Consider the following 27676-nt stretch of genomic DNA (forward strand, 5'->3'; position numbering starts at 1 on the left):
GTGGCCCTGAGCTTCCCTGGGGAAGCACCAGTCTGTGCCACCCTCCTCTGGACACCTCTGCCAGCCTCCTCCAGCCATGCAAACCCTTGTGCGAAGGAGAGTTGCTCAAGCTGGCCAGATCCTGCCCTGCTGGGGTGAGAGTGGGGTCCCTCCTGAAGGGGGAGGGAGCAGGGCTGGTCCCCATAGTGTGATTCCAGTGGAGATGAGAGATGAGGGGAAAGGCTGGATCCTGTCCCAGGCTGCAGGGGGAAGGATGGGAGCTGGAGCCTGGTGCAGGGAGAGGAGGAGGGGTGGCTGCAGACAGAAGGCTGGTGGCAGGGGGGCGCATCCCTGCGCTGAGGAGACCTGGCTGTGGGGAAGGGACCGGGGGGGGCCAGGGACCATGGCAGGGGAGGGGGGCAGGAGCTGCCTAGAGGGTCTCTGGGGAGATCCCGGGTGACACCCTAATGGGGGTGTTCTGCTGGCCCTGTACTCACCCCAGACGGCCGTCCATGGCTGCTGCTCCCCCGGGGATGATTTTGGTGATGAAGATACCTGGGTCATCTGGAACATGGGGGTTGTCAATTCCTCCTGCTATGCTGAAGCCGAGGCCAGAGTTACCCTGCGGGAAATCAAACACCACGTCTTTCCCCCATGGGCAACTGCTTGTTGCTGGCTCTCCCGAAGCAGTTCCTCCCCAACGACGGCTGCCTGGGGTGTGGGAGCCCTTACAGCATCTGTTGTGCCCGAGGGTGCCAGGCTCAGGGGGCAGAGGGATGCGCGGCCGGAGGGGAGGCCAGCGCTCATCGGTGGAGGCACTCAGTGCAGCAGCGCGGAGCGCCGAACAGATGGAGCAGGGGAGCGGGAGCCGCCAAGGACCTCACTCGCTGCCACGTTTCTGCCAAGAGACTCTGAGGCAGGCGGCAAGCTGGGGGAATAGGGGGTGGTCCTTGGCGGAGAAAACCTCCCCTTGCTGGCTGCTCCCCAGGAGGAGATACTGATGCTGCAGCCTGCACAGAGCAGCAGGGCTTCTGCCAGTCACCAGCAACCCACCCCTGCCCCTCTGCACCCTGGGATGCAGCCCCGGCATGGAGCCAACCCAGGGACCACCAGTGCTGATGCCAAAATTTGCACGACTGGGTGGAGGGGACTGTCAGGATGGAGTGGGGTCTCCAGTTCTGCCACCTGTTCCCCCTGAACATGCTTGGAACATCACTGAGCTTCACCCTCCTGAAGTCTGCCTGAGGGTAATGCAGGGGCTGTCCCACATCTCCATCCCCATCCCAGCAGCATCCCAGGATAAGCAGCCGTGGTCCTGTGCTGCCTCTCCCGCTTGCAAGATCCCCATTAGTGACACACTCACAGGCGCTGCTTCCAGCTCTGTGCTTGATGCAAGTGGACAATTCCTGCTTTTTCTGCTCTGCCTTGAAAATCAGATGGCTCCTCGCCTTGTTTTCTCATGCAGAAGAGCTAACACTTAGTCACATCCTATTGTGCCCACCTCTCCAGTACACAAATGGGCTCTGGCCAAGCACTCTCCCAGCTGCTCAGGGGCCCAATGCTCAGTGTTGGGCAATGGGGAGCTCTGTTCTTCTGGGGGACCTGTGGCTAGGAGGGCCACACCGGAGCTCAGGCTCCCTGGGATCATCTAGCACCAGCAGCCGGCTGAGGCTTGTGCTTCTCCCTAGCAACTCAGGGCCAGCATCAGTTCTTGGGGGAATGCAGAGGTATCCACTCTGCCTTTATGCCACCCATGACATAGTATGTGGCATTTGCAGGAGCCATCAATGCCTCTCACTACACAACACTCCCAGATACTCTCCTGCTGGCTGGGATTTAGCCAGCACATGACAAGGAGGCATTCAATGGTGAAAGGTCTGAGGCTGCTGTCCTTCCTCTAAGCTGGGTTCTGGTTACACCATGCCCAGCTCAAAAAATCTACTTACTGTCACCAGAGACTCAGCCTGGCCCCAGCAAGGCAGGTGAGACTGTGCAAAATGGTCTCCAGCCATTCGTTGTGCCTGTCTACGGAAAACTGTGCTCCGATGGTAGCTACAAAACCTGGAAGTGATCCAGGAGGTGTTTATTTTTATTTTGATAAACTTTGAAATTAAGTTCAAGGGATTTCTTAACTGGCATTGGGGTTGATATAGACATAGGGGCAGCTCCTGCTGCGGACACATGCATGGCGGGTAAACCCAAAGCCATGTCCCTCTGTGGACGGTGTTTCCTCAGTTATTGCCCCCCAAATGCTGCTGCATTTGCTATTGTCTACAACAAGGACAAGGATTAGTAACAGTGACAGACCAGCAATTTTGGGATACACTGAGGTCATCCCTGGGAGCCAAACACCCCAGCAAGGGGGCAGTCTCACCTGCAGGCACCAGGGTGCTACTCCTGCAGTAAGACAGGGCTGTTGGATCCCACTGGGGACGAGGTGAAGGGGAAGGACCTGGGTATGGTCCATGCTGGCCCTGGCTACTAAGCACCGAAATTCCATCGTGGTTTCTTGCTGCTGGAGAGGGAACAGCTGTCTGGGGCTTTGAAATGGGGCTGGTGGACTCTACCAACTCTACCTCTGCTCCCGCTGTGGGCTGAGGACAGAGGATGCTCTGAAGAATCCCTGAAAACAAGGCTTTTGCCTCTAAATTAGGCCCAGAGTGAGAAACACTCAGCCCAAAATGGAAGCATCCCCTGGGCTGGTTTCGTCAGGCATGCCGGGGAAGCGGTGGGTGAGGCGGCAGCCCCAGATAACCTTCCGTCCACCCACCTCCGTGATGTAGAGTCAAGGGGAGGAGGGAGATGACTAAGGGCAGAGAGGAACAGAATAACGAGCGATGTGTCTTCCTCTGTGATGCCAGCCACGTGGCAAGACCAAGCCACCCAGTGTGGCAGCGAGGAGGAGGCAAGGTGTGCTGTGGAGCACTGTGGGCAGTCACCTGCCCTGGCCATTGTCACTCGGCAGGGCTGTGCCCACCTCTCAGACCAAACTTTGGGCCAGATTTTCCTACTCCCTCTCCATCCTTGCCACTCCCTGGGTGCCAGGGGAACGCCCTCCCTGCCCTGCATGGTGCTAGCTCACCACTGGATAAGCCCCATCTGCAGGGGGAGCTAATTTTAGCCACAGCCAGCATGGTGCATGCCATCAGCCCTGTGTTGCCAACAGACAGTAAAAGGCTTGAGCAGAAACTCCCCCTGTTGTGGCCTGGTTTACTAGAAAACCTGTTCTTGCTGCTTAGCATCCCTGGGCTGTGTACACCGAAGCAATGGGGAGCCTAGTGGCAGGGAGGCATTGGTCCGCTGTGACCGGCTGTGGGGTGCACCTGCCCACACGCCTGCATGAGCAGAGCTCCCTACACCTCCCTTTTCCGGCAAAGACGGCGACAAAGAGCCCCCCCCCCGGCTCCACACTGGTGGGTTTGTGGGGGCGAGGGTGTGAATGAGGGAGGCGAGGGAGAAGCCATCCTCCCTCCCTTCTGGAGGGGTCTGCGAGGGGGTGGGAGCAGCAAGCCCATCTCTCCCTGTGCCGTGGGGGTCATGCAGGGAAGGCAAGTGCAACACCCCCAAAAGCCTCTGGAGAAAGCAGGGAGCAGAGACCAACCTCTCCCCATCAGCTGGCGTGGGGATGCGGGGGGTGCTGGCTGCACTGGTGGGAGGGTGAGTGGGAAGAGGTAGAAAAGGCTGCCGGCGGCTGAGTAAAGAGCACTTACCCTTTCCAAGACAATCTCCTCATATTTGAACATCCCATCGCTGCCATTCACCTGGGGAGAGGGAGACAGCACGTTACGGCTCTGTGCCAGTCCTGGGGGGATTTGCTTTTCCCCTCTGATAGCTGAATATCGAGAATCTAACCTAAAAGCTGCGCCATCACCGCTGAAAAATCCTTAAATGCAATCACTCAAGCCTGCCCTGGAATTAAGCCATGCACTGCTTTTCTTTCTGGGCATGAGCCAAAGCCCACTGACTTTAATGCACTTCAGTGTAAAGCCTTTATTCTCCCAGCTCATTTCTCCAGCCATGAAAAGGAGGAACACAACTGAAGGCAAAAAAAAAATAATGTCTTTGTTATGCAGCATGTAATTAACCTCAGGAATTCACTGCTGCAGGAAGAAAAGAAAAGGGGTCAGTCCATTTAAAGGAAAAAAAAAATTAATGTCTGTACATAATAACTTAATAAACACCTTTAGCAGCTTATATCTTTTAAGTGTTTCAGTAGCATGACTGTGTTAACGAGGAATTCAGAATAATTTATTCTATTGAATTAGTTGTGTGCAAAGGAAATGAGGTGCGAGTGTGGGGCACAGTAAGAGGGGAAAACATTGTGATGCCCTTATCTAAAAAAAAAGGTGTAGCCTGTCTCAGTGCTGTACACCATACTGATCCCCACATTTAAAAATCTCCCACACCCAGAGTGGCAAAGCAGGGATCTGGGAAATGTAATGGCTTGAAACAAAAGCGATGCAACTGTAGGCTCTAAAATAAGAAATGGTAAATGTAAAGGTCAAAAACTTAAATTTTGCCCATAAGCAACAATATACAGGAAAATAAGGCAGCAGTTTCACTCCAGGTCATCAGGATCAGGCCATAAACAGTCACTGAGGCCTAAAATATAGCAAGATTTGCAAAGCAATTTGCTATTGGAACATCCAGGGCTGTTACACTCAGCAGCAACAGTTTGCGGGGGGCTGGACTCAACCTCACAATTTGAGTCACTCTGGGAAACAAAGGATGGGACACAGGCAGGTCTGCATGGCACAGCAGAGGCAGCAGGACCCGGAGCTCAGCAGGAAAACGCCTATCCCATCATACAGTCCTCCCTCTGCCTGCGGCCCCTGGACAACATGCGGGGATCCTCATGTGGATTCTACATCCACCATCAATTGATGGCTTGTAGATTGCATGGAGTCACTTTCTGTATGTGCTCTGTATTCCAAACCAGAGTTGCTGTGGCTTTGTTTGGACACAGGTCCCCTTATCCAGCGCCAGCATGCCACTTATGCCCTGCTTGCCCAGCTCCCTGCTATCTGCCCTTGCAGAGGCACAGCCCAGCTATCCTCCAAAATCCCACAGTGCTGGGTCATTAGATAGAGGGGACAGTAAACATCCTTTATGCTAAAGCCATCATCCGACACCATGCAAGGAAATTTAGCAAGGCAGCTGTGAGGCCCTATTTGTAGGTAGGAAGAGGAAACAGGAGCTATTCTGGGAATAATCAGGCGCTTAGGTGGAAGAGCAGTTCTGCATGCCAGGATCTGGGATGGGACTGTGTCACCTGCAATACACGTACCCTCATCCCCTACCCGGTTCAGCCCTGGTGAGAACAAAGCAATCCCACACCCTGTTGGGAGTACTGCGCTTCAAGAAGGATGAGGCTGGAGAGAGTCCAGAGCAGAGAGGTGGGATGGGGACTCCATAGAACATGGGCTGAGAGGGCTGTCCCTCCTCTCAGATGTGCTCCATGCCTGGTCCCTCTCAGCCACAGGAAGATTTCAGGGCATGGTTCAGGGTCAGGACATCCAGATGCTCCAATATTAGGATGCTCTGATCCTCCTGGCACATTGGGAAAGGCTTTGGTCAGCTCTTGAACAGGACCCCTCTACTTAAAAGCACTGGGAGTGGTGGGATTAACCCACAGCAGGATCCTCAACAGTCTTGGAGAGACAGGGATGCATGGCTGGTGCCACCTCCTGCCACAGCACCACCCTGGGCCGTTCTCCCACGGGCAGGGGGGCATCACTTCCCTTGCCACAGGCTCCCCCTCTGCCATGGGTTGCCTTCCCCTCCTCGCACCTACTAATCCTGAGTGGAGCCGGCTCGCTAGCCTGCGCCGCACTCACAGCCTCCCTCACTGCAGCCTCCAGGCTTATCGTATCTCCGCAGTTGCTAGCCCAGTGCGTGGGGTGCAGCGTCGCCTCTCCCCAGCTTTCCAGCAACTCGGATTCCTGGCACCCTTTGCTACTACACACATTGTCCTCTCTGCTTTGGCATTCAACACAGTTGCCACACAGCCAGCCATATGCACACCCACGGCCACAGAAGAACAGCACATACATACCTACAGGATGGAGATGTGCAGAAAACTTTGACAATCTGTGAGCCATGGAGAGAGCCAGCAGCGTGCAAGCCCTGCCAAGCGAGCGGCTGTTGCCGGTAAGTGCCTGGGTCTCAGAGACACCCAGGCATGCAACCCCACTGCCAGGCAGGTGAGTTTGGGTTATCTCTGCTCCCTGAATCTTGGGGCTGCCAATGCTGAGCAGTGTTTTGCATCACTCCCTGAAAGCGAGCGGTGTCGGTGCTTGCCGGCTGTGGTGTGTGCTAGGAGCAGCCTGTTCTGGCTGGGGTCAGCCAGGCCTGACCCTGAAGTTTTTGCTCTGAGTATGTTTCCAAAATCCACCCAACAGAACACCAGCTAATTGCATAAGGAAGCCAAAGGGAGAACTGAATATATACCATGTAACCAAGGGAACAAGCCAACAACGCAAACGTTCAGTGTCGGAAAACTGAATACCAGTCACTCACTGACGGCAAAACCTCCTCGTGGCACCCACCAGAGCCGCCACAACCTGGCTCTGCTGCAAGTTGCTCCCCCTTTCCTCTGCTGGTGCCCTGCACTGCTCCCCAGCTCTCATTTGGGACTGTCTCAGCACTATGAGCTCAGCGAGGAGATGCCCGGCTCCATCACCCCCAGAAAGGAAAAGCACACCCCACCCTGCTCCCATCTCCCCATGTAATGCCTGCAGAGCTGATGGGAGAGTTGGGGGCTAATTAGCTGTTCCAAGCGTATCCTGATCCTAAGCACCATCTGATTTCTCATAGAAAAGAGTAAAGGTATTTTTTTCCAAGCACTTCCCACGCAGCAAGCCCACCTGAAGGCTCAGGAAGAGGCCTCCTTTGCTGGCCTTCGCTTCCCTTTCGTGTTTTGAGCAGTAGGGAAATAGTTAGCAATGATGACATTTAAATCATCAACAGAAGGCTGCAGAGTTAACACTCATTTGATAAACAGAAGAGCACACACCTTCCAGAGCTACTGCAAGCTGTCTGCAGGCTCTGCCGGCCAACACAGCACCAGCGCACGTGGAATGTGCTTTGCAATTTGCTAGAGAGTTTGGTGGTTTTTTTTTTTTTTTTTAAATAAAAAAGGAGGCCAAATTTAGAAGACTAAGATGGGATTCCTCAAACCCAACCCAAATAGCCCACAAGGCTGCAAGAGGAAATAACCTGCAGGAAAGCTAACACTGCCCATAGCCATTTTCAGAGGGCAGGATCTAGTCCATATCTTGTGTTTAGGATGTGATGGGGACAGGCACCTGGTGGTGGAGCAGCCATGTACTGACATAAGAGAGTCTGAAGGCTGGAGGGTCAGCCCTCGATGGTGCCAGCTGGATCTGGGGGTGGAGGGCACTTTCCAATGCCCCACACCTGCTCCAGCAAGGGGAAAGGAGAGCAGCCCCATGCTGGGGCAGCGGGTGCAACAGGCAGCTCCCCGCTGGCACAGGCACCAGAAGTGCCGGCGAGGGAAAGATGTCCCTGCCTGCACAGGGCAAGGAGCCCAGAGAAAGCAGGTCAAGAGCCTCCCTCCCTTCACCTCCACACGTCCTGCCACAGCACTGAGATCTAACAACCTGCTTCCAGCTAACCCCTGACCTCAACCCCCTTGCGTGTGTTACCCACAGTGTTGGCCTTGCACAGAAAGCAAATAAACACCGTATTTCTGGTCAGCCTTTTGCCAGAGGGCCATGGGGATGAGCTTGCTGAGCTCGGGCACAGGGAAGGGGTTTGAAGCCTGACAGACCGAGTACACAGCTGGGAGGGCTCCACAGCCAAACTGTCTCTGGGAACTGGCAGTGGGATGTGTGCCACTGCCAGTGCTTGGGACCAAAGCATGAGGGTGGCAGTTTAGTTTTGATTTTTTTTTTTCTGGTTTTCTTCAGTCTTACAAGCAAGTTTTGCCCTGGCCAAAGGCACTGGACCGTGGTGGCCATCTCTGCTGCCCCCTCCCCCCCTCCTCCCCGCCCTGCAGCAAGCATGGCTGGGGACCCTGGCAGCAGAGTCAGTGCTGCACAAGGAGGTTGCCTCTGTGCCCACCAGTGGTAGACCCCAGGGCTGCCATGGCGCTTGCTGGCCGGGATCAGGCCTGGGAGGCACTTGGCTTCCTCAGACCTGGCTTTTGGAGACTGAGAAGGTGGCAGCACCAAAGGAGGACTCCAAGGACCCAGGCTATGAAACCTACAGCTCCTCAAGGGCTCTGGAGTGACCTTCCCTGCTCACTTTGGGACTGCCTGGCAGCGGTTGCCATGCACCCTGGCCAGCATGTTTCAGCTTCAGAGAGGCAGCTCTGAAATGCAGAGACCCCGCCATGGGAACTGTGCTTCCAATGGTCCGTCTCCCCACTACAGACCTGCTGGGCAAAATACACCAAGGGGTGAAACTGTGAGCAATGACCTGGAGCTGGCATGGGTGATCCCCCCGCTGCACCTTCAAGGTACCCTTCAAGGGATGCTTTTAATACAGCAGGAATTCTATAAGGATTTATTTGAATTTTTACGCCCTGGGGGTGCTGGGCTCTGCACAAGGCACAGGCAGCAGACTTGACCCCCAGCCTGGATGGTGAGTGAGACCCGGTGCTGCAGCCCGCACCTTATGGTGCTGCTGGTGCCACATGCTCTTGGGAATGGAGGTGGGTGGACATAGAGATTGAAACGTGGAGCAGACTTCTTAATAAACAGCCGAGGCCGAATTCAGCCCAGCAGCTCATCCAATGCCATCAATGGAGCTAGAACAGGAAGGAACGAGACAACATCCATCTGTTTATCATTAAGGAAAGCATAGAATAGTTAAGCAATTAAAGACTGGAAGATGTGACTTTAACCCTTCCAAATACATACTGTACCAACAGGCTTCAGCTTCTGAGTTTCTAAAAAATACATGCTTCCAGATTTGCTGTTTTGGTGTGCTCTTCTGCAGCAAGCTCCTGGTGTGGCTCCTTTGCTGACCTGGGAAACTGCTGAATGGGAGGTTTTGGGGTGTGTCTTCCCTGAAGCCTGAGGAGCCTGGCACCCCCAGAAGAGGAAAGGATGGAGCAGGTCTTGTTTTGGTGCTGGTATGACATAAAATAGAAGGCAAAAGAGTTTCCAGGCTGGAGGTTGACAGGAATCAAAATGAGATGTCTCCCCTGCTCTGGGCAACCTGCAGATGGCGCATGCATGGGCACGGGGCTGGCCCTCACTCCTCCCAGCAGATGACAGCCACAACCTGCCCTTTCCTTTTGACCACAGCAGGGCAGCTTCCCCCAGCATGTGCTGCTGGGGTTGGATGGATGGGGTAGGTGACTACCATCCCCATGGTGATGCTGGTGCCTGCCAGGGGTGCAGAGCACCTCCCGAAACCTGGCCAGACCTACCCAAGGGGCTGCAGAAAGGAAGCTCCTATCCAGCACAGCAAGAAGGAGCCATGGCCAAGGTGCATGGAGAAGGGGTGGATGGGGATATGGTGCTAATGAGGTGGTGGGAGAGGGGGTGGGAGGGATATTGAGTTAATGAGATGGAGTAGGGGGACATACCCAGGAGGGCAGGAAAGTGGAGTGCACTGCAGTGGGAGGAGGCTGGCTCCACAGGCGGGCTCCCTGCTGCTGGTTTCTGCAGGGCTCGGGAGCCTTCCTGGAGTGACAGAGCCTGTCCTTGGCCCTCGGGCTCATCTCTCACTGCCCTTGGGCACACAGGCAGGGAGGAGGAACAGGCACATCTGGAGCCTGGAGAAGGATGTGGTGCTGGTGGCTGCAATGGCAAGCAAGCAATGTTCCTCCAAGGGAGGGAGGGTACAAAACATATGTGAAAGCAGACTTTCCATCCAGGAATACTTCCCTGACCTGCCCACAGCATACCTCTCACTTGCCCCAGTCCAACCTTGCAGTGTGTCGTTCCCCTCCAGGAGACATCAGCTTTTTTCCAGTTTCCTGTAGAATGGCACCAGGCAACTAAGTGCAGAGAGCAGGCTGCAACACGGCACTGCCCTACAGCCGGGGTGCCCAGCACACTGTGAGAAGCCTTCAACCCCACAAACACCCTTCCATGCCATGCATTTGGAAAGGGAAACCTTTGGGGACAGCAGCTCTTCTCCTATCTTCATACAAGGCTGCTGGACCCAGGACCACCATGCTGAAAGAGGCACCATTGCCTTCCTCCCCAGTGCCAGGTGGCTTCAGTTCAGCACCCGAGGCATAACTAAACCATACAGTCAGGGTTGCAGAGGTCTCAGCTGAGCTTCCTTTCCTTTTCATAGCCCTGCCCAACCAGCCCAGCACAGCTCTGATGCACACTGACCCAAACACAGGCTGAGGGCTGAGATCTGCAGTTCTTTATAAGGAAGGTCCAACCACCAGAAGTCACCCACAGCCCTCCACTGTGACTCCAAAGACAAAGCAATCCCAGCTCTGAGTCCTGGTGCCACTTCATTAATGTGGAAGGCAGCTGAAATTTGCTGCATCAGAAGAAATCCAGATGCAAAGCATCCAGTCCTGGCAAGCTGCCAGCTGAGGTCCCTTTCGGGGGAAAAAAGGGGGAGCACCTCATGAGCACAGAGCACTGCTGCAGAAATTCATGCTGACCACCCTGCTCCCGCCCAGCAGGAATGATTCACAAATGTTCTGGGAATGGATGCAGCAGCTCATAAACCTTCTCTGCAACAAACTAAGGAAGATTATCTTTATACTATGCCAAGAGTGCCAAATGCACTGTGGCTGCAAACACTCACAGTCACCAAGCACTGCTCAGCTGCTGGCTTTCTTCACTGGGAGAGGAGCAGCATCTGATGGGTCCTGCTGCACTGAGGACCAGCGGGTGTGATGCCAGTGAGCATCCAGAGAGCCCTGCCTCCCTCCTGAGGGGCTGGGGCTGCCAAAGAGCACTGAGGCAGTGCAGGAAGGTAAGGGATGCCCCAGCAAAGCTTCGCAGCCACCTGCATGGGAGGCTGAGGAAATGTCTGCATGGGCAACCCTGAATGCAGCCAGCCCAGATCCCCCTGCTCCTCTGATGCCCCCACAGTGTGCCCCTCTGAGTGCCTCCTGCCTTGTACCTTCCCTGTGCTGGACTCCCCAGCATCGCTTGCTGCTAGCCTTGGCTCTGCTCAGTGTCACCCAGCCCCAGTGAGGCTTGGGGGTGGGATGTGCTGTGAGGATGTGGCACAGGTACCAGGATACTCTGCCACCTCGCCAGGGCTTCCTAGGGCTGGAGGAGCCTTTCCTGTTGCCTGCTTGTTCAAAGGAAGCAAAACAAAACCAGGAGACTTACAGAGAGCCCTTGTTCCAGCGAGTCTGTGTTCACGATAATGGGAGCAGGGCTGGCCTGTGAGGAGACAAAAGTGGGATGTCACAGAGCTGAGCGATGAACCCAACCCTTCACAGTGCACTGCCTCTCCCCTGCTCATGCCATCACAGACCATCCAGGCAGAAGAGAGCATTTCAGGAAGGGCTCTGCTCTCGTTCCTCCTCCAGGTGCCCAACAGCATGGTCCCCTCCTCAGGCCTCGTGTCCTGAACACCCCATGGCCTTGGCTGCTGGGAAGAAGACAGGAAAGACTGGAAACTCTCCCAGCCTCGGGCCAGAATCTCACCAGCACCAAATTTTACTTGAAACCACATTAATGATGGATTAGAAAATAGGAGGAGTAGGGAATGAAGTCCTGGGGGAGGGATGTATTGCCAGCAGACGAGCCCTGAGGCTTTCATGCAAGTTCCAGCAGCTGCTGCTGTCCCTCCTAAGCACGAGGCCACCATGCCCTGGGGAGAGGCAGCAGCATTTGGTCCCTCATCCTCATTGCCCCTGGGGTAAACCCTCTGCTCGGCAGCCTCGGCTCATCCCCCACACTACCACATGCATCCCCCCTCTTTTGCAGGGCTCCCCCTATAAACTTCTCTTCGGGTCCCCCTCCTCCTGGGCTGCCCTTTGCCCGTTGTGCGCCGTAGGAGGGACACACGCGTGGGTGGTAAGCGCAGCCAGGAGAAGGCAGGGACGAGGCCCTAAAGGGAGGGAGGCTGTCCCGGGAGAAGGGACGGGGGAAGGTGCAGCGCCGGCGGCCGGAGGGCCGCGGCCCCCGAACACCGCCCGCAGGGTCCCGCCGCGCCGGAGCTGTCCAGCGCCGCAACCTCCTGAAGGCGCAATGCCCCGCGGAGCCCGCAGCGCCGCCCCTTCCCTCGCGGGCAGCCTCTGCCGGCGCGGCTGCTGGGGCCAGGGAGCTGGGGAGGGGCCTGTTTCGGAGCAGGAGCGTGAGGGAGAAGCGGCAAAAATTCTGCCCCTCAACTCTGCTCTCTCGTGAGACCTCACCTGGGGTCAGCGTTCAGCGTTCAGCGATGGGGCCCCCAGCACAAGACAGCCATGGACCTGTTGGAGCAGGTCCAGAGGAGGGCCACGAAGATGATCATGGGGCTGGAGCAGCTCCCCTGTGAGGACAGGCTGAGAGAGTTGGGGTTATTCAGCCTGGAGAAGAGAAGGCTCCGGGGAGACCTTATATCAGCCTGACAGTACTTAAAGGGGGTCTGCAGGGAAGGTGGGGAGGGACTCTTTATCAGGGAGTGTAGTGATAGGACGAGGGGTAATGGTTTCAAACTGAAAGAGGAGAGATTTAGATGAGATATTAGGAAGAAATTCTTTACTGTGAGGGTGGTGAGGCACTGGAACAGGTTGCCCAGAAAAGTTGTGGATGCCCCCTCCCTCCCTGGAAGTGGGAGGTTGGATGGGGCTTTGAGCAACCTGGTCTAGTGGAAGGTGTCCCTGCCCATGGTGGGAGGCTGGAACTAGATGATCTTTGAGGTCCCTTCCAACCCAAACCATTCTATGATTCTATGACTTTTCACTCTCTTCATTTTGTAGGTGGGAGAGTTAGGGATCAACTGGATTGTGGTTTAAATCTTGCCCTGAAAGGTTCTGCTCTTATACAGATGGAGCAGCAGGTAGTTAATTTGATTTATTCAGATGCTTTCTGATCTTTCCTGCAGCTGTAACTATTGGTTACAAAACCATAGTTTTTATGGCAATTAATTCTCTAGCTCAGGCAAATATGACCACTTCCAAGCACTCCTGCCAAACCCCTCCCACGCACGTAACAGAATCACAATTTTCAGATCCAATGTCTTGGGATCTCCATGGCCCAGAAGCAATGTTAAACTGGGAATATCCCCCCTCTGGCAGTACACAGTCCTTGTATTTAATCCAGATAATTTGTGAGATAGCATATATTAAACCTGGCACTGGCTTTTATTAGTCCCCAGTGCAATTCTAGGAAGGGATTCCACATTTCAAGGCAAAAAAGAAGTGCTTCTACTGCCAGCAATTAACAAACGATGGATGTTTGAACCTTGATGTGCCAAAGGCCAGCTCTTGTTAGATGAGTTTCCAGGAAGGATGCAGAAGAGGTAGCCTAAGTGAATGTAGTCTACCACATGACCCATGATTTATGACACAAATTCCACTCCACAAATGATGCTTTGGATCTCTCCCAGGGAGAAGTGCTCTGTATGATAATGTTATAGAGGCTTTTGCAGGTCCAGCCCGAGTCCTCCACTGAGCCCCACTGCAGTCTCTTTGTTGGATTACTAATAGCCCACAAATCACACATCACATTGCCTTGCTCACACAGTGGTGAGCCCTAAGGATATATTTTGTCTAGCCTGTTCACTGTGCACTGAGCATCCTTCGCAGCCATTCCACACTAGTGATTTTTACATCTCAAAATACTGCTAGGAGCACAATTTCCCACTCAGGCTCCAGATGAGACCCAGGAGAGGCTGAATGTGAGTGGCTGCTTAAAACAAAGTCACACATGGTCAGGAGGAATTCGGACCAGGAAATCCCTGCTTACCTCTTGTGGCCAGCTATTCCAGCTACTACAAGAAAGGTGTTTGGACATTAGCTCTGACTTCCACTTGCAAATATCCCAACATTTGCACCTTGCCTGTTCTGCTGCAGAGTCAGACAAGACCTAAGACTCAGAAATAGGCAGAGGGCCTGAAAATGAAAAGCGTCTGTCTCCCTCCATCATGCAGGCACATGGACTAAGCCCTCTGCTAGCTAGGGAAGGAGAGAGAACATAATAATTTTTTGTTGGGCAGTAGGAACGTGCTGGTGAGTTAACCATGCCCCCAGTTCCATAGGAAGCGGTAAGTAATTTGTGCCCTAAGGAGCAAGGGGTTGCTACATGCAGCACAGAGAGGGAATGGGGCTGTGCATTCAGGTCACATTCAATGGGGGCTGTCAGATCTCTTCCGTCTTAACCGCTGCATCACACTATTGTTATTTACCAAGCCCTGTTTGTGCTTGGGGGGTTTACAAATGAAAAGAGAAGAGGTCCAAGCCCTACAGTGCTCACCTCAAGGCAACAGGACCACCAAAGCTCAACGGAGCTGGAGGTGCCCTGAACTCTCTCCGTCAGGCAGAGGTGCATGGGGTTGCACAGATCCTTGGGCTCAGGGGCTGGAGGCTGTGGGGAAGGTGGGACTCAAGGAGGACCCTGAGGAGTGAGAGGGATCACTGCAGATGGAGAGAGATTGATCTAGGCCCAAAGCCAGCAAGGCAGAGGACAGCTGTTGGGAAAATCTGGGCAGCAACAGAAGTCAAAGGGAATAGCGGTGAAAGGGGATGAGGTTTGAAGGTCAGGATTCAAGAGCTCTCTGGTCTCACCGGGGCTGACAGAAGCAGAGCCTGACATTCACCTGTGTCAAGGCACCAGTGCTGAGCACTACACAATGGTCCCAGTGGTAGCCACAGCCCAGGTGCTAGTGGAGGGAGCAGCAAGCTGCCTCATGCAGCCCCCAGAGAGGGGCTGGCTCCCTGCAGAGGCCTAGAGCAGGAGAGCCTAGAGCCCATCTTGGTGCAGTTGCCTCCATGGCTAAAGCCAGGAGAACGCTGTGGGTCTGCATGCAGGGCAGGAGGAATGTCTCTGCCCTGACAGCCCGCAGGCCACCTCGGCTGCAGCAATTCCACTGCAGCATGTGCAGCGAGCATCAAGACAGCCAGCAGTGCTTGAACACATCTCAGGCGCAGGATGCAGCCTTTCAGAAATACCCTTAGATATCACCTCTGGGCAGGCATCTGTGAGGGACCCTGCCATTAGTGCTGTATTTCCAATGGGTGACCGGCCTCAGCAGCCCAGTGGGGTCTCCTGGGAGCAGCCAAACCCCAAACATCTATAGGTATCACCCTTCACCTGTGTTTCTATTGCTGTCATCTGCTGGGGCAAAGGTAGGAATTGAAAACCATTATGATTTTCCAAAATGTCCAACCAAAAGAAAAGCTGCAATTAAATGCAAATTAGCTTGCTTCCAAGGGCTGAGCCTTGCCGTGTTGCATTTCCCCAAGGATTGCTCTCAGGGCTAGCACACGGGAACCAAGCAGGGAGATTCTGAACTGGAGTTCAAGATCTCCAGAGATGAAATCCTGCAGCTTTGCCAACAGCTTCACCTCCTCCACAAAGCCAGCATGGGGGCCAGCCTACAGAGGTCAGGAATTACATACCTCCTCGACAAAATAAATGTGCTGCAGACGCCCCAGGCCAACAGCAACTGGATTGTGCCCACATATAAACTCATTTCCATCTTAACCAGCAGCAGGACTCAAACAGGAGCCTCCAGAGCTGACAAATACCAAAATACCAGGCCTAATGCACAGAGCTGATGTCTTCAGGAGGCCAGTGTGCCCCATGTCTCATGAACTGAGGGATGTGCAGGAGGGTGACTATTTGTGATGCTGGGCTAGTGCATGAGAAGGAAAGTATTAACTTAACTCCTTTATCTCTGCAACTTCCCCAGACTGGATCAGACTGAAAAGTCAAAGTGTCTTTTACTATCCTTTGCTTCATACCATTTGAGGTATAATAGTAACACTCAAAAGGAAACGGCTCTGGAGATAAATGAAATTCAGTCTTTACATCTTTTAAAAGCTCTCAGGGTCAGAGGCCAAGCAGGAAGATGCCCAACAGAAGCATCTAAACAGGGCAGACACACTGGGCTGCTTGTAGCCCAGCTCCCTCTGCTTAGATTTTATTATTTTTTTTTAAGGGTGTTAAACCATGGAGAAAGCTGTGCATTTACAGCTATGAAAGCAGCTGCTCTGTGGCAGGACCCCACAGTGCCAGGTGCTAGCTGTGAACATACAGGTACCAGCTCAGGGACTCAGAGGAGCAGTGTGATGCTGCTGCGGCAGCAGGGTCAGCTGCAGGATGCCTGGGCATGAACAGGCTCCCACTGCTGGGGGAAGTGGGTTTGCACCAAGCTAATGAATTCATTTTACAGGAGCGAGCCCAGGTCCTGCCAGCTCAGCACACACGGTGAGCCCGTGCTCACCACCACTCATCCTTATAAGTACCGACATGCTCATCTGCTTTGAGCCAGACTTCCCTGCCCTTCACACAGACGCTGGTTTTCCCAATGCCGGGGCTGCATCCTGCACCAACCCAGAGCCCAACACATAGCTGCCAAAAACATCACCTCCCAAAGTACCTGACACGGATCCTCCATCACAACCTGTGGGCACTTCTGAGGTCAAGGCAGGGCAGAAACCTGCTCCTGAGGCTCCCTGTGCCTGAGGAAAGGGAGGGGGCAAGCCCCAGTTCTGCCCCTGCTGGAGGGCAGGCATGTAGAGCAGAGGTGCTGGTACTGTTCCTCCAGGCTACTCCAAGTTCCCCCCGATGCCTGCACACCTACAGACCCCCTCAGCTTTCACTGGGCTGTGCCCAGGGAAGCCATGTCACAGACCTCCCATTAAGAAAGGATGCAGGGCACATCCCCTCCTGGCCAAAGCCTGGCTCCCAGACGGCCCAGGTTTTGGCCTTCCTATCCCTTCCCTTCTCAAGGGGAGAGGTACCACACTGTTGCCAGAGGCTGGTTCCCTTCTCACAGCTCCCTGTGCTCACACCTTTTTGCCTTCATGGGCTGTACACAGTGGCCATAGACAAAGGTGCTTGGGAGCATCAGAGGGCTGCAGAGCCCCGAGGGATAGCTGCATCCCTCAGGGCTCCCATGAGCTGGGACAGGAAAAGGGAGCAAAAGAAATCAGGCTGCAAACTTCTGGAGGCTGAACAATTTCATGGCCAGAGATGAGTCTTCCTTCCCTTTAACTGGGCTGGACAAAACAACTCTCTTTGCGTTTTTTCTCACCCGCTGCAAAAGCGACCTGTTGGCTGACACCATTTGGGAAGAGGGAGGCACACACCACCTGACAGGCTGCCTGCACAAAAGGGAGTGACAGGATGAGCCTGGCCCCATATCCTCCTTCTGCACAGCTCAAAACATGGCATAAACGATGTAGAAAATGATGCCAGGGCCAACTATGGAGCTTGCGGGTGCCCGAACCCCCTGTGTTGGCTGCTGCCCGTGCCCCATGTTCAGCTCCCAGCCAGTGTGGTGGCCCGTGGGTGAGAGCAGCCCTCCTCTCCAGGCTGCCTCTGTGAGACATCAGAGCTGGGCTGTTTTGGTGGCACGAGCAAGCTTTGGAGCTGCGGTGGCAGAGCCCCTGCCCCATGGTTGCACCTCAGCACTGGCTCAAAGCACCCCGGCCATCCAGAAATGGGGAATGCGGGACTTGAAAGGTCCCCGGTCACGAGGATCTTTGGCAAAGCCACTGAAATGCCAAAAGTGTAATGCGAATACAAGCAGCTACTGAGGGTTTAATCTTTGTTTTGGTGCTTGCTTTTTTTTTTTTTTTTTCTTTAAAAAAAAGAGTAAGCTTAAATAGGGACTGGAAAAAGCCTTCACTCAGCAGGGAAGAAAGCAAGCTTCCCCAAACAGGAGCTCTGTGAAGTCTAAGTTTCCATTTAGAAACTATTAAGGGCAGCATGTTCATACTTGAAAGTTAGACATCCTGTTCCAGGCTCAGTCCACTAAAATAAGTGACCCAATTTGCAGAGGTGCTGGGCTCTGGTAGCTTCCCTCTGACCTGGCAGTACCAAATAAAATTGACTCAATTCCTTTTGTCACAAGAAGAGTTGTTATCAGCTGAAAGACTCATGTGCTTTTATCCCCCTCTCAGACAAATACATATGTATGGGGAAAAAAAGTGAATAAGGAATGGTGTTAAGATTTCTTCATTTCTTTGGTCCCTAGGATTCAAATACCCTGTTCTCTTCAGTAAATTCCAGTGCACACCTAATTACAAAGTGTTAAGAAACATGTTTCTGTGGGACAAAAGCAAACCAAGATAGATCAACAGAGCCTCAAACTAAATTTCAGTTAATACAAAGGTGACAACAGGGTATTTAGGGCCTGGTCCAGGGTGCTCTGAAGCACCATGTGTCCCCCAAAATAATTACACCCTCTGAGCAGTCCTGCAGCAAGCCCCATCCAAGTGAGCTTCTGTAAACTAAACTGTGAACTTCATTTAAAATTCAGGTATTCTGAACTTGTTAAACGCTGTATTAAAAGTTTTCATCTCCAAGTCCCTGATATAAGTTCATAGCGTATTGTTGGATTTGCAATGAGGGCCCTTGAGGGATCCCTGTATCATCCCATCTTTGCATGTGTTAAAACCAGCTGCAATCATTAGCACAGCCCATTGCACCCGCAGCGCTGGCATGACCTTACAGTGAGGGTTGTACCCATTCCCAAATCACAGCTGTGCTGCTGAGCCAGAGATGCACCGGCCCGCCCGCCAGTGCACAGGGTTTGGGACGGCAGGCACAGCCCCCATGTCCCAATCACACCAAGCTCTTCATGCCCCAGCACAGACGGTGCTGGACCTGCTGTCCCCTAGGACCCAGAGACTGTGGTCCCCTCAGAGAGCACCCTGCATGGGGCTGTAGGCACCCTGCAGATAGCCACAGACGTGGCTGATTATGGCCTGATTAGTCTTAATGACTTCCTCTCTCTTAATGAGCATTCACAGCTAAGAAAGGAACAGAAGCTCCTCTCCTCCCATCATGGCATCTGACCCGCGGAGGGGCTCACCCAAACGAGGCAACTCTCCAGAGACAGCAACAGCTTCTGCTTTGCTTCCACCTCCCACCCACCTCCACACTCAGGGTACCTGGACAGGACCTCTGGTACAGCCATCTCCTGCATTTCCTTCTCATGCAACCCCCTGCGGGACCCTCCTCCCTTGAGCAAACCCTGAGGACAGCTGGCAGACACCCAACGAATCCCCAGCACTGGTCAGGACTGGGCTTAGGAGGTCCCAGCCGTATAACACCCAAAACCATGGGGGAAGAGCTAGGTGTAAAGCACAGCCATGGGGGGTGTGGGGAGCATCCCTCCAGCAGGGTGGAGGGCCAGTGCTGCCATAGTGGAGGCTGAAGATCTTCCTGCCACCCTCAGGTTCTTCACAAGGAACCACCTCCTCCACATGGGCTACATCCCTGTTGAAACCCACCCATGCTTGGCCCTGGCTGCCTCACCAATGCACTGCTCTCCTACTCTGGCAACATAGCAGGGCCACATCCTCCCACTTTTGGCAAGTACTTTCCTCTTCTTCCACATGGTGCACTGATTTGGTCTATCCCATCTACGTGGCTTCAGACACTGCCTTTACAGCAGCAGCTACATCTCTACTACAGCCAGTTTGGACACCAGCTCCAACACCTCTCCCTGTGCTGCTCCCAGGGTCCCTCCAGCAGCTCAACACGGCAAAAGCAGCAGCGGGGTGCAGCTCCAGGGCTGAGGTCTGTGCACCTGGGTTGGCTGGCAGGCAGCGGTTGGTAATCCATGCAGAGAGGAGCTAAGCTCAGTCCTTCAACTCCCCTCTCTAATTCCAATGTTATCCCTTACCATATTAATGGGATGTGTCAGAAGGGTCAGCAAGCACAAGCATACAGCCCCCATCCGAGGGATTCATGTGCTCAAGGGAAGTGGGAAAAGTCTTACAAGTTAATAAAGAAACCAAGGAGACAAATGTCCTCAGCTGTCCATCCTAAATGAACTTAATGTGTTTTGGGAAGGAGCACTGAGAACATCTGACCCTCCTCAGCCCAGTTCAGGGGACTGGTGACAGCAGGACATGGGATCCTCCAGGGTGGGCAAGGGGAACCATCTCACCCAGCATCTAGGTGTTAAGGCATAAGTTTCCCGAGGAGATGCACAGGGAGGGGGAATGACTTTATAAAGCATTAACGGGGCCTCGGTTCCAGCTGGGCAGCAGGAAAGGAAGGTCAAGACCATCAGAAATGCTGGCTTCCTCCCAGGCCTGCGGGACAAGGGGCCGGGGCAGGTGCAAGGCTAGATTTGGAGGAAGGAGAGCAGCTCAGAGCCTAGTTATAGCAACTCAACTGGGTGATGATGGCAGGATCACCAGACAGAGATGCCCAGAAACAAGCTGAGAGGTGAAATCAGATGGAGGAAGATATATTAGGAACAGACGCACAGATTTACACATCGTGAGTGAGGAGGTGACAAACAGGTCTGTGGGATGGGAATCAAACTCTCACAACGAGGGAGTGGAGTGTGATGAGGAGTGGTGGAGAGGGAAGACCCTCCTGGGACTCCGGCTGGCAGTAGGACACTCTGGAAGAGATGCTGGAGGTGGAGGGAGGGCAGGGGGACCATCAGGGACTGCAGAGCAGGGGCCAAACAGACAGACAGGGTCAGGAACAGACAAGCACTGTGTTCAGCCACTGAGCCAGACATGAAGGGCAAGTTTCACTACAGTTGTATCTACATTTAGGTTGCCAAAAATACCTTTCACAGATTGGCTGTCTTTAATTAAAAGGATGTCTCCTGTGCTCCTGGCACGGTGCAGGGCTCCTCCTGCCATGTGGGGCTCTGCATGGATGCTCTGCGTGAGAGCTTTCCCATGGGGCAGCTCCTCTCTGCCCGCATCCTCCCATGCCCTGCCAGCGCTGGGCAGGTCAGGCAGTGGTGCTTCTCCCAAATGCCCCTCCACGGCACAGGCACAGAGCAAAGGAAGAAAACTTCACCCCCTTCCTGTTTTGGCTTCTTTCCTTCCCTCCAAATAGGAGAATGCCTTCCTCCTCTCTCCTCCTCCACCTTTCAGTGCAAAGATTTAGCTAATTTCTTCTATGAATAGCACAGGAGTAGCCATAGCAACATCACCCTGCCAACCTCACCACCTCCACTGCCTCCATGTCCCCAGCACCCTGTTCCTCTCACCCTCCCTCGCACCTCCCCAGGGAACATCTGGGGCTTCAGCCATTTCCCACGAAGCAACTCGCATTTGGCTTCCCACCTACCCCCTTGGTGCTCTCCCTCCTTCCTTCCAGCCGTGCCTGCCCATCACTCAGAAACCCAGCCCAGACCCCCACAGCCTCCCCAAGACTCTTTCTTCCCCCTGCCACCCATGCCCAAGAGCCAGCAGCCCCAAATACAACAGCATCCAAAGGCTCGGCAAAGGCTGGTGCTTCTGCTAAGATGTGCCACCCTGTGCCCAACTACTCCAGGTAATTCCCCAGTGCATGGGAGGAACTATAACATGCAATGTTTGTGCATGGAGAAACAGCACCTTCAGTGAAACACTCACTGCTGAAGATGAGCAGGGAGGACCTGTCCCCCTCCTCCACCTGCCTGGCTATGAAACGCCTCTGCTGGCAGGGTGCCACACAAGCCCATTGTGCTCCAGGCACTTGCAGGTGGTCAGGGACTCCAACCCTCCTCTGCATTCTCCTGACCCCGCAAGAAGGCAAAACGGGCCACAGGAAGGGGGGACAGCAGGACACCACATTTCTGGCCAAGCAGAGCCAGGAAACCTGGGGCAGACCCGGGGGCAGAAAGGCACTTCCCAACCACACGCCAGGGAGCTGCACTGCCCTGGGCCCCTTCCCCAGCCACGAGAGGAGGTGCTCATGCCTCAGCCACCCCAAATGCACATGAAAATGCTGGTGAGACCCTGGGGAGCCTCATGGGGGTCCCCACTCTGGCCACTGTGCCTGGCACCAGGGACATCAGGGTGAACTAAGCCACAGGGCTGGACCTTCCCTGTGGGAGGGAAAGGTGCCGGCTACTGCTGGACCCTCAGTGCAGGGAGAAACACAGGGAGCAGTGCCGGAGAAGGGGCTTGGGCATGGCTGAGCAGCTCAGCGCTGCTCTCCTGAGAGCCCGTGGGTGTCACTGTGCAGGGGAGAGGAGGGGTTTGAGCGCTCTGCTCCTCCAGTGCTGCACATCAGTGATGATTCCCCTGGATCGTGCTGCCATTCCTTCTCCAAAGCTGGGAGTCCTCCTTTCACCCCAGTCTGGCAGGGAAGGACTCGAGTCTCCCACCAGCAAGTGAGGGGGGACGAGGAGGGCAGAGGGTCAGTCAGAGGTACAGCGTTGGGAACAATGGAGGACAGCAATAACAGCAAGCACAGGGAGCAGGGACTAATGAACAGGGAACATGGATAGATAAGAGAGAAGAAATGGAAGAGACCTCAGAGGGGAGAAGAAAAGCAAAGCAAAAAGAAATGAGAAACACAGAGCTCAGAAATTTCCTCCCTCCTTATGGTCAGGATTAAGGGGTCTCAGTTACTGGCATTGCCTGAGCAAGATAATTTGTGTCCTAGAGAAGGAGAGAGGCAGGAGAGAACCAATGGGGCACTGGAGGTAGGAGGAGGTGCAGGCTGATGTTTGGACAGTGCTGTGTGTTGGGCAGCATTTGTGGACACATCTCACATGCTGCGGAGCTGCATGCAGGGTCTGCGAGTATGTATGACGTCAGAGAACATACACCACCACATGCAACCGTGAGCACTTTTCTGATGTCAGAGCATCTGCACACACGGCTGCACCACCACGTGCAGGCGGTGCACACTCTCCTCCACTTGTGTGACGAAGCAAGAGGATAAAAAAGGTTTAAATGAGAGGTGGTGAAACTTCCTGGGAGGTGAACAGATACCTGCTTTCCCCGAGAAACCTACTGGCCTGCACACGGTTCCCACCTCTGCTGCTGGAAGTGCTTCCAGGGACAGGGAGCTCATTTAAAGGGGTAGCCCTGAAAAATGGCAGCCCTGCCTTTAGCTGAGGCTCTTGAGGACACAGAGGCTGCTTCCTCAGCTCCTGTGAAGGAGACCAGCTTTGCATCCACAGTGTCCAGCCAAACCGACCCAGAGCCCAACATCTCCCAGCCGCCCAGAGCCAAACGGTCTGCCTGGGCATAAGCCATACCCAGCTATTTCCACTTTACCACCTTTTGTTCCTCTGCCTACCACTGGACTGAGGAGAACATGGATTCCTGACGGCTCAGGCACTTTGCACCCTCAGATCAGAAGGGGAACATTGCTGAGGCATTTGCTGCAAAGCTTTACTCATTGCATACATTTGCTACACACCAGGGAGCAATTCTGCCTGCTCTGATACAGGCAGCACACATACCACACACGTCACATTCTACATGCAGACCCCACTATGCTCACGTAGCCTCGCACACTGGCATCCTCTGTCACTTGCAATGCTGTGAGGAGCTTTTCATTTTTTTTTAATTTTTTTTTTTCCATCTTCAGAAAGGCTAAGGCTGAGAAGAGATTCCAAACATGGACTTTATGAGCAGCCCAAGCCCCAGGACTCTGTGGCAGTACCACAAAGAGACAATGATTTCTCCTCCACCATTGCAAAAACATGAAAGGCTCCCCTGCCCAGCCTGCCACGGCAGCAATGCAGCTGGCATCGCTTCCTTCCCAGCCTGCTTGCAATCGTCTTACCAGGAACCCTGGGCCGGACTTTTCGTGCAAGCAGAACTGGAAAGGAGGGAACAGTCATGCTTCAAGTCCCCGCTCCTACCCAGCTCCCCGAGCTTGCTGCTTTGGATGGAAGGAAGGAAAGAGATAGCAAAGGAAAGATGGAAGAATGCATGCCAGAAATCAGCAGGTGAGAGAGAGCTGAGGCTGATTTTGATGCAAAGAGTAGTAGAGAAAGAGAGAGAAAGCAGGACCAGGCTGATAGGAAGGTGGGTTTTTGGGTGCCTTCTGTAAACATCGTCTGCGTGTATCAGCTCTGAATCTAATTATTTCAACCAGAGCTACAGTCTAAGACAGTAACGAAGAAAAAACAGGGGAAGGGAAGAAGAAGGTTATGTTTTCTGAGGGGAAAGGAGGAGAGAATTCCCATTGATTCCCATGTGCTCTGCCTGCTACAGCATCCTGAAATAATAATTAGAAGGATCAATAAGAAATCATGTGAGGTTTGAAGATAATGAATGAAAGAGGTAGAAGCAGCAAATTGAAATGCCTTTCTCTAAAGCAGGCTAAATTGTTTTTCAGGCAGGGTCTAGCCTCCATTTTAATGCTTTGCAAACAGATTCAACCATTTTCTAAGCTGGCCTGTGGGTTGAGAACAAGACTGGTCTCTCCATTTAGGGGAGAATGAGAGACAGCCTGAGAATGGGTCCTGGAGGAGAACACTAATAAAACGAATGTGTGTGGGAAGAAATGGAGGCAGTGAAATGGGGCAGAATGCACACAGCATGCCAGCGACCAGAGCAGGGTTACGTAATAATCTCGGGGAGCAGGGACGTAGCAGCAGAGCGAGGAAACCACAACTCAATGGAGAGCAGGTGCCAGTCTGGGAGCACTGGCAAGCGGCACTGCGAGCCTGCAAGGCTGCCCAGCGGGCAGCATGCCCCACGCCTGCTAAACACAGTATGACAGGATGCCCTTGACACTGCCAGGGCTTGAGGCATCACAAGAGGTGAGGACCTCGGGTGGGGTGTCCAAAAAACACCATGCCCGACGCCCATTGTACTAAGCGTGGCCCAGCTCGGCCCCGGGGAGGCTACTCCGACGCAGAGCTCCTACGCTCGGCAAGACCATAGCAAGCCAGTCTGAGACGCCAACCTGAGCAATGCCGGCAGTCAGCCCGAGCGACGATGACGGCCAACCGCCACAACGCTGGCCTCCAGCCCCAGCGATGCCACCGTCCACCCTGGCCGCCCGCGATGCCCCAGGCGTGACGCTGCACCCTGCCACGACCCCGCCACTCTCTCCGGGATACCCCCCATCAGCCGCCCGCCCCATCCCGCACCGGGGAGCCGCTACCCGGGGCCGGCCCGTACCTGCTCGTACCAGTCGCGGCTCGAACACGTGCACTCGGGCCACCAGCCCGGGCCGCTCCCGTTCACCTTGGGCGCGCTCTTCCCCGGCGGCGGCGGCTTCAGCGCGGCGGGATCGCGGGCCGGGGGGGGCAGCTTGGCCTTGCCACGGGCGGCGGGCGCTGCCCCCCCGGGAGCGGGCAAGGTCTGCGAGCCGTACCCGCCGTAGCCGTACTGCTCGTGCTGCCACTCGCCGTAGGAGGGGGGCTCCATGCGCCGCAGGGCTGCCATCCGCGTCACCTCGTAGCACTCGGGGCACTTGCAGCAGTGGTGGTGCTTGTGCATCGCTGCCCTCACACCATAGAGCCGGCAGGGAGGGAGGGAGGGAGGGAGGCGGTGCGGAGGGAGGGGAGGGAGCGATGCTCGAGGGACGGCAGCGGCCCCCGCCCCGCGCAAGGCGCGTCTGCTGCCTCCTCGCCCACTCGGCGCCCCCGGCCCCACGGGCGAGAGCGGGAGGAGGAAGCGGGGGGAGGGTTACACCGCGGTGATCTCCGCGGGGGCGCGCCGCGGCATCGCCCGCAGCGCAGCTCAGTCCCGGGGCCGCTGCCGGGGCAGCGGCGGCTCCGCCCCACTCCGCTGCATGGAGTAGGTCAGGCCTTAGCCCGGTCCGGCTTAGCTCAGCCCGGTCCGGCCCGGCGCGGCTCGGGAGCGCGGAGCGCGGCACCTGCCGCGGCGCGAAGCATCCCCCGCCTCTCCCACGGCGGCCAATCCGCGCCGGCGGAGCCTCCGCGCCCCGCCCCGGCGATAACCGCGGGGGCTGAGGGGGCGCCGCGCGCCGCGGCCGCGCTTCCCCGCACCGGACGGGGCAGTTCCCGGGCAGCGAGTCCAAAACCCGCCTGCGAGAAGCGAGCCGGGGGGGTGGGGGCGGTGCCCGCGCTGCCCCCTGGCAGCCTGCGCCGGCCGCATGCAGAAGGAACAGAAAACCTCCGCTCAGCAGCCTCATGCATCACCTGCGGCTGCCCTCACCTCGTCCCCATCCCCAGACACGCCAGGCAGCTCTTGTGCAGCTCCGTTCCTGTAGCCCCAGCACGGCGGTGGGCAGCCCCACCGGCTTTGTGGTTGACACCAAGAGGGGTTCACTTTGCATCAGCTGTGGTCTGCACTGGAGCATGAAATCATTTTTCCAGACCTGAACCATGGTCACTAGCCCAGCAGCAGCATCTCTGTTGCATCCCCGTGTCAGCTTGTATCCTGCTTTGCAGGAAATGGTACCAAGCGCTCCAGCACAGCACTTTGGGGATGCTGCCATTGCACAGTGAGCCATGGGTGCATTGGGGGTGTAGAAACCCCAAGGGCCTTTGCTGGGCCTTCCACCTACTGCCATCAGGGGATGGTAAAAGCAGAGCAGAACTGCCTGCTGGGGCAGCAGGGCAAGGGCGCTGCTCCCAGCGCAGATCGGGCAGCCCTTCACCTCTTGCACAGAAGTGCCAGACTGGAAGAAGTTCAGAAGAGAGTCACCCAGACAAATTGAAGGGTAGAAAGAAAAAACATGACAAAAAAATCACATCTGACCAGTTAGAATCTGAACCCATCCTCCTAATGCTTAAGGGTAGTAAGAAACATTGGGGTGGGTGAAGAATTATTTGAAGAAATGGTACCTAAATATGTGGAAGAGCAATGAAAGGTGCAGAAGGATATGAAATGAAAGGGCTCCCACAGGATACAGGTAATGAAGTGAGACAGAAGCAGGAGGGGGCCACAAGCTGAGCCATGAGATGTGGCAGTTCAACACTCCAATTCAGGCTGCAGGATCTGCAGGCTTCTACTGGCCTCATGCAGGCGGTGCAATATGGTCCTGCTCATAAGCAAGGCTGTGGGAGAAGGAAGAGCATCGTGACCGGTCAGACAAATGCCCCTGCTCACTCCTTGTTTCTTTAGCACTTTACACTGCAATACGAAATTACTTCTGCACTTGACCACCGCCGACAGAGTTGCTCCTGCAGTGTTTTCTGCCGAGTGGTCAAGTGAAACAGTTGCTTCTGGGAGAAGGGGAGGGGGCAGAAGACACCCTGTAATCAGGATCTGCATTGTTTCTAATCCTCACGTTCCCCACCATGCGGTGCAGAGCCGGTCCTCTCCAGCACTGCCTCTGCTTCATTTCTTCTGGGCTACTCAGGTTACCTTCATCACAGGATGGACACTACAACCATGTGTTGCTCCATGCTTAATGTCAGGGAGCGGTGGTGTGTCTTAGATACATTACACTGAAATTACCAAGCTGCAAGCTTAGGACAGTCATAATGTTCACGGACAAGGAAGTCTAGAGAGCCTGTCCACACCATGCTGGCCTCAAGTGGTAGAGCACAGCACTGCTGCTGAGCCCTCGGAAACAGCTCCACAGGTGAACCTCACCCTTCTGTTTCCAGGGGCTCTCACTGATGAACAGTTCGTTATCGGACCTGGGTGCACCGTGGCACTGACCCAAAGACTCAGAGATGCAGCAAGATGAAGCCAACAGCCGCACGTAAGTGCTTTTACCCTGCAGAGCGCAGTGCCACAAGACACTGCAGACCCAAGGAGCTCACTAAGGCAAGGAAGGATTGGATGCCTGCATGCAAAGCAAGCTTGTTCAGAGTTATTTTAATCAATGAAAACCTGTTTGTGTGCATGGAAGGAAAGCATGCAGTGTTGGAACTAACAGAGAACTTCACACTTCAGGCTTTAAGAAATTAAGATGATCTCCACATCTTCTACTGCTCCTTGTGCCATCTC

The 27676-nt window shown here is 54.7% G+C and overlaps 1 protein-coding gene across 8 annotated transcripts in view; it reads right to left on the reverse strand.

The window, feature by feature from the left end:
• The window catches only part of DLG3 (discs large MAGUK scaffold protein 3), a 78221-nt gene that overhangs the window by 26544 nt on the left and 24001 nt on the right, over nucleotides 1-27676 (reverse strand). For 3 of the 8 annotated variants that reach the window (XM_086469922.1, XM_086469921.1, XM_086469919.1), the window contains exons 1-4: nucleotides 24929-25249; nucleotides 11265-11318; nucleotides 3690-3740; nucleotides 477-601 (exon numbers count right to left, since the gene is read on the reverse strand). In XM_086469922.1, coding sequence (XP_086326048.1) covers nucleotides 477-601; nucleotides 3690-3740; nucleotides 11265-11318; nucleotides 24929-25249 — 551 coding nt within the window. Of the gene's footprint in view, nucleotides 1-476; nucleotides 602-3689; nucleotides 3741-11264; nucleotides 11319-24928; nucleotides 25250-27676 lie in introns of those variants that run through there. The other 5 variants (XM_086469917.1, XM_086469918.1, XM_086469916.1 and 2 more) reach the window with 2 other exon arrangements.

The sequence above is a fragment of the Leptosomus discolor genome, chromosome 9 (assembly GCF_034619465.1).
Source record: "Leptosomus discolor isolate bLepDis1 chromosome 9, bLepDis1.hap2, whole genome shotgun sequence".
NCBI classification, from domain to species: Eukaryota; Metazoa; Chordata; class Aves; order Leptosomiformes; family Leptosomidae; genus Leptosomus; species Leptosomus discolor.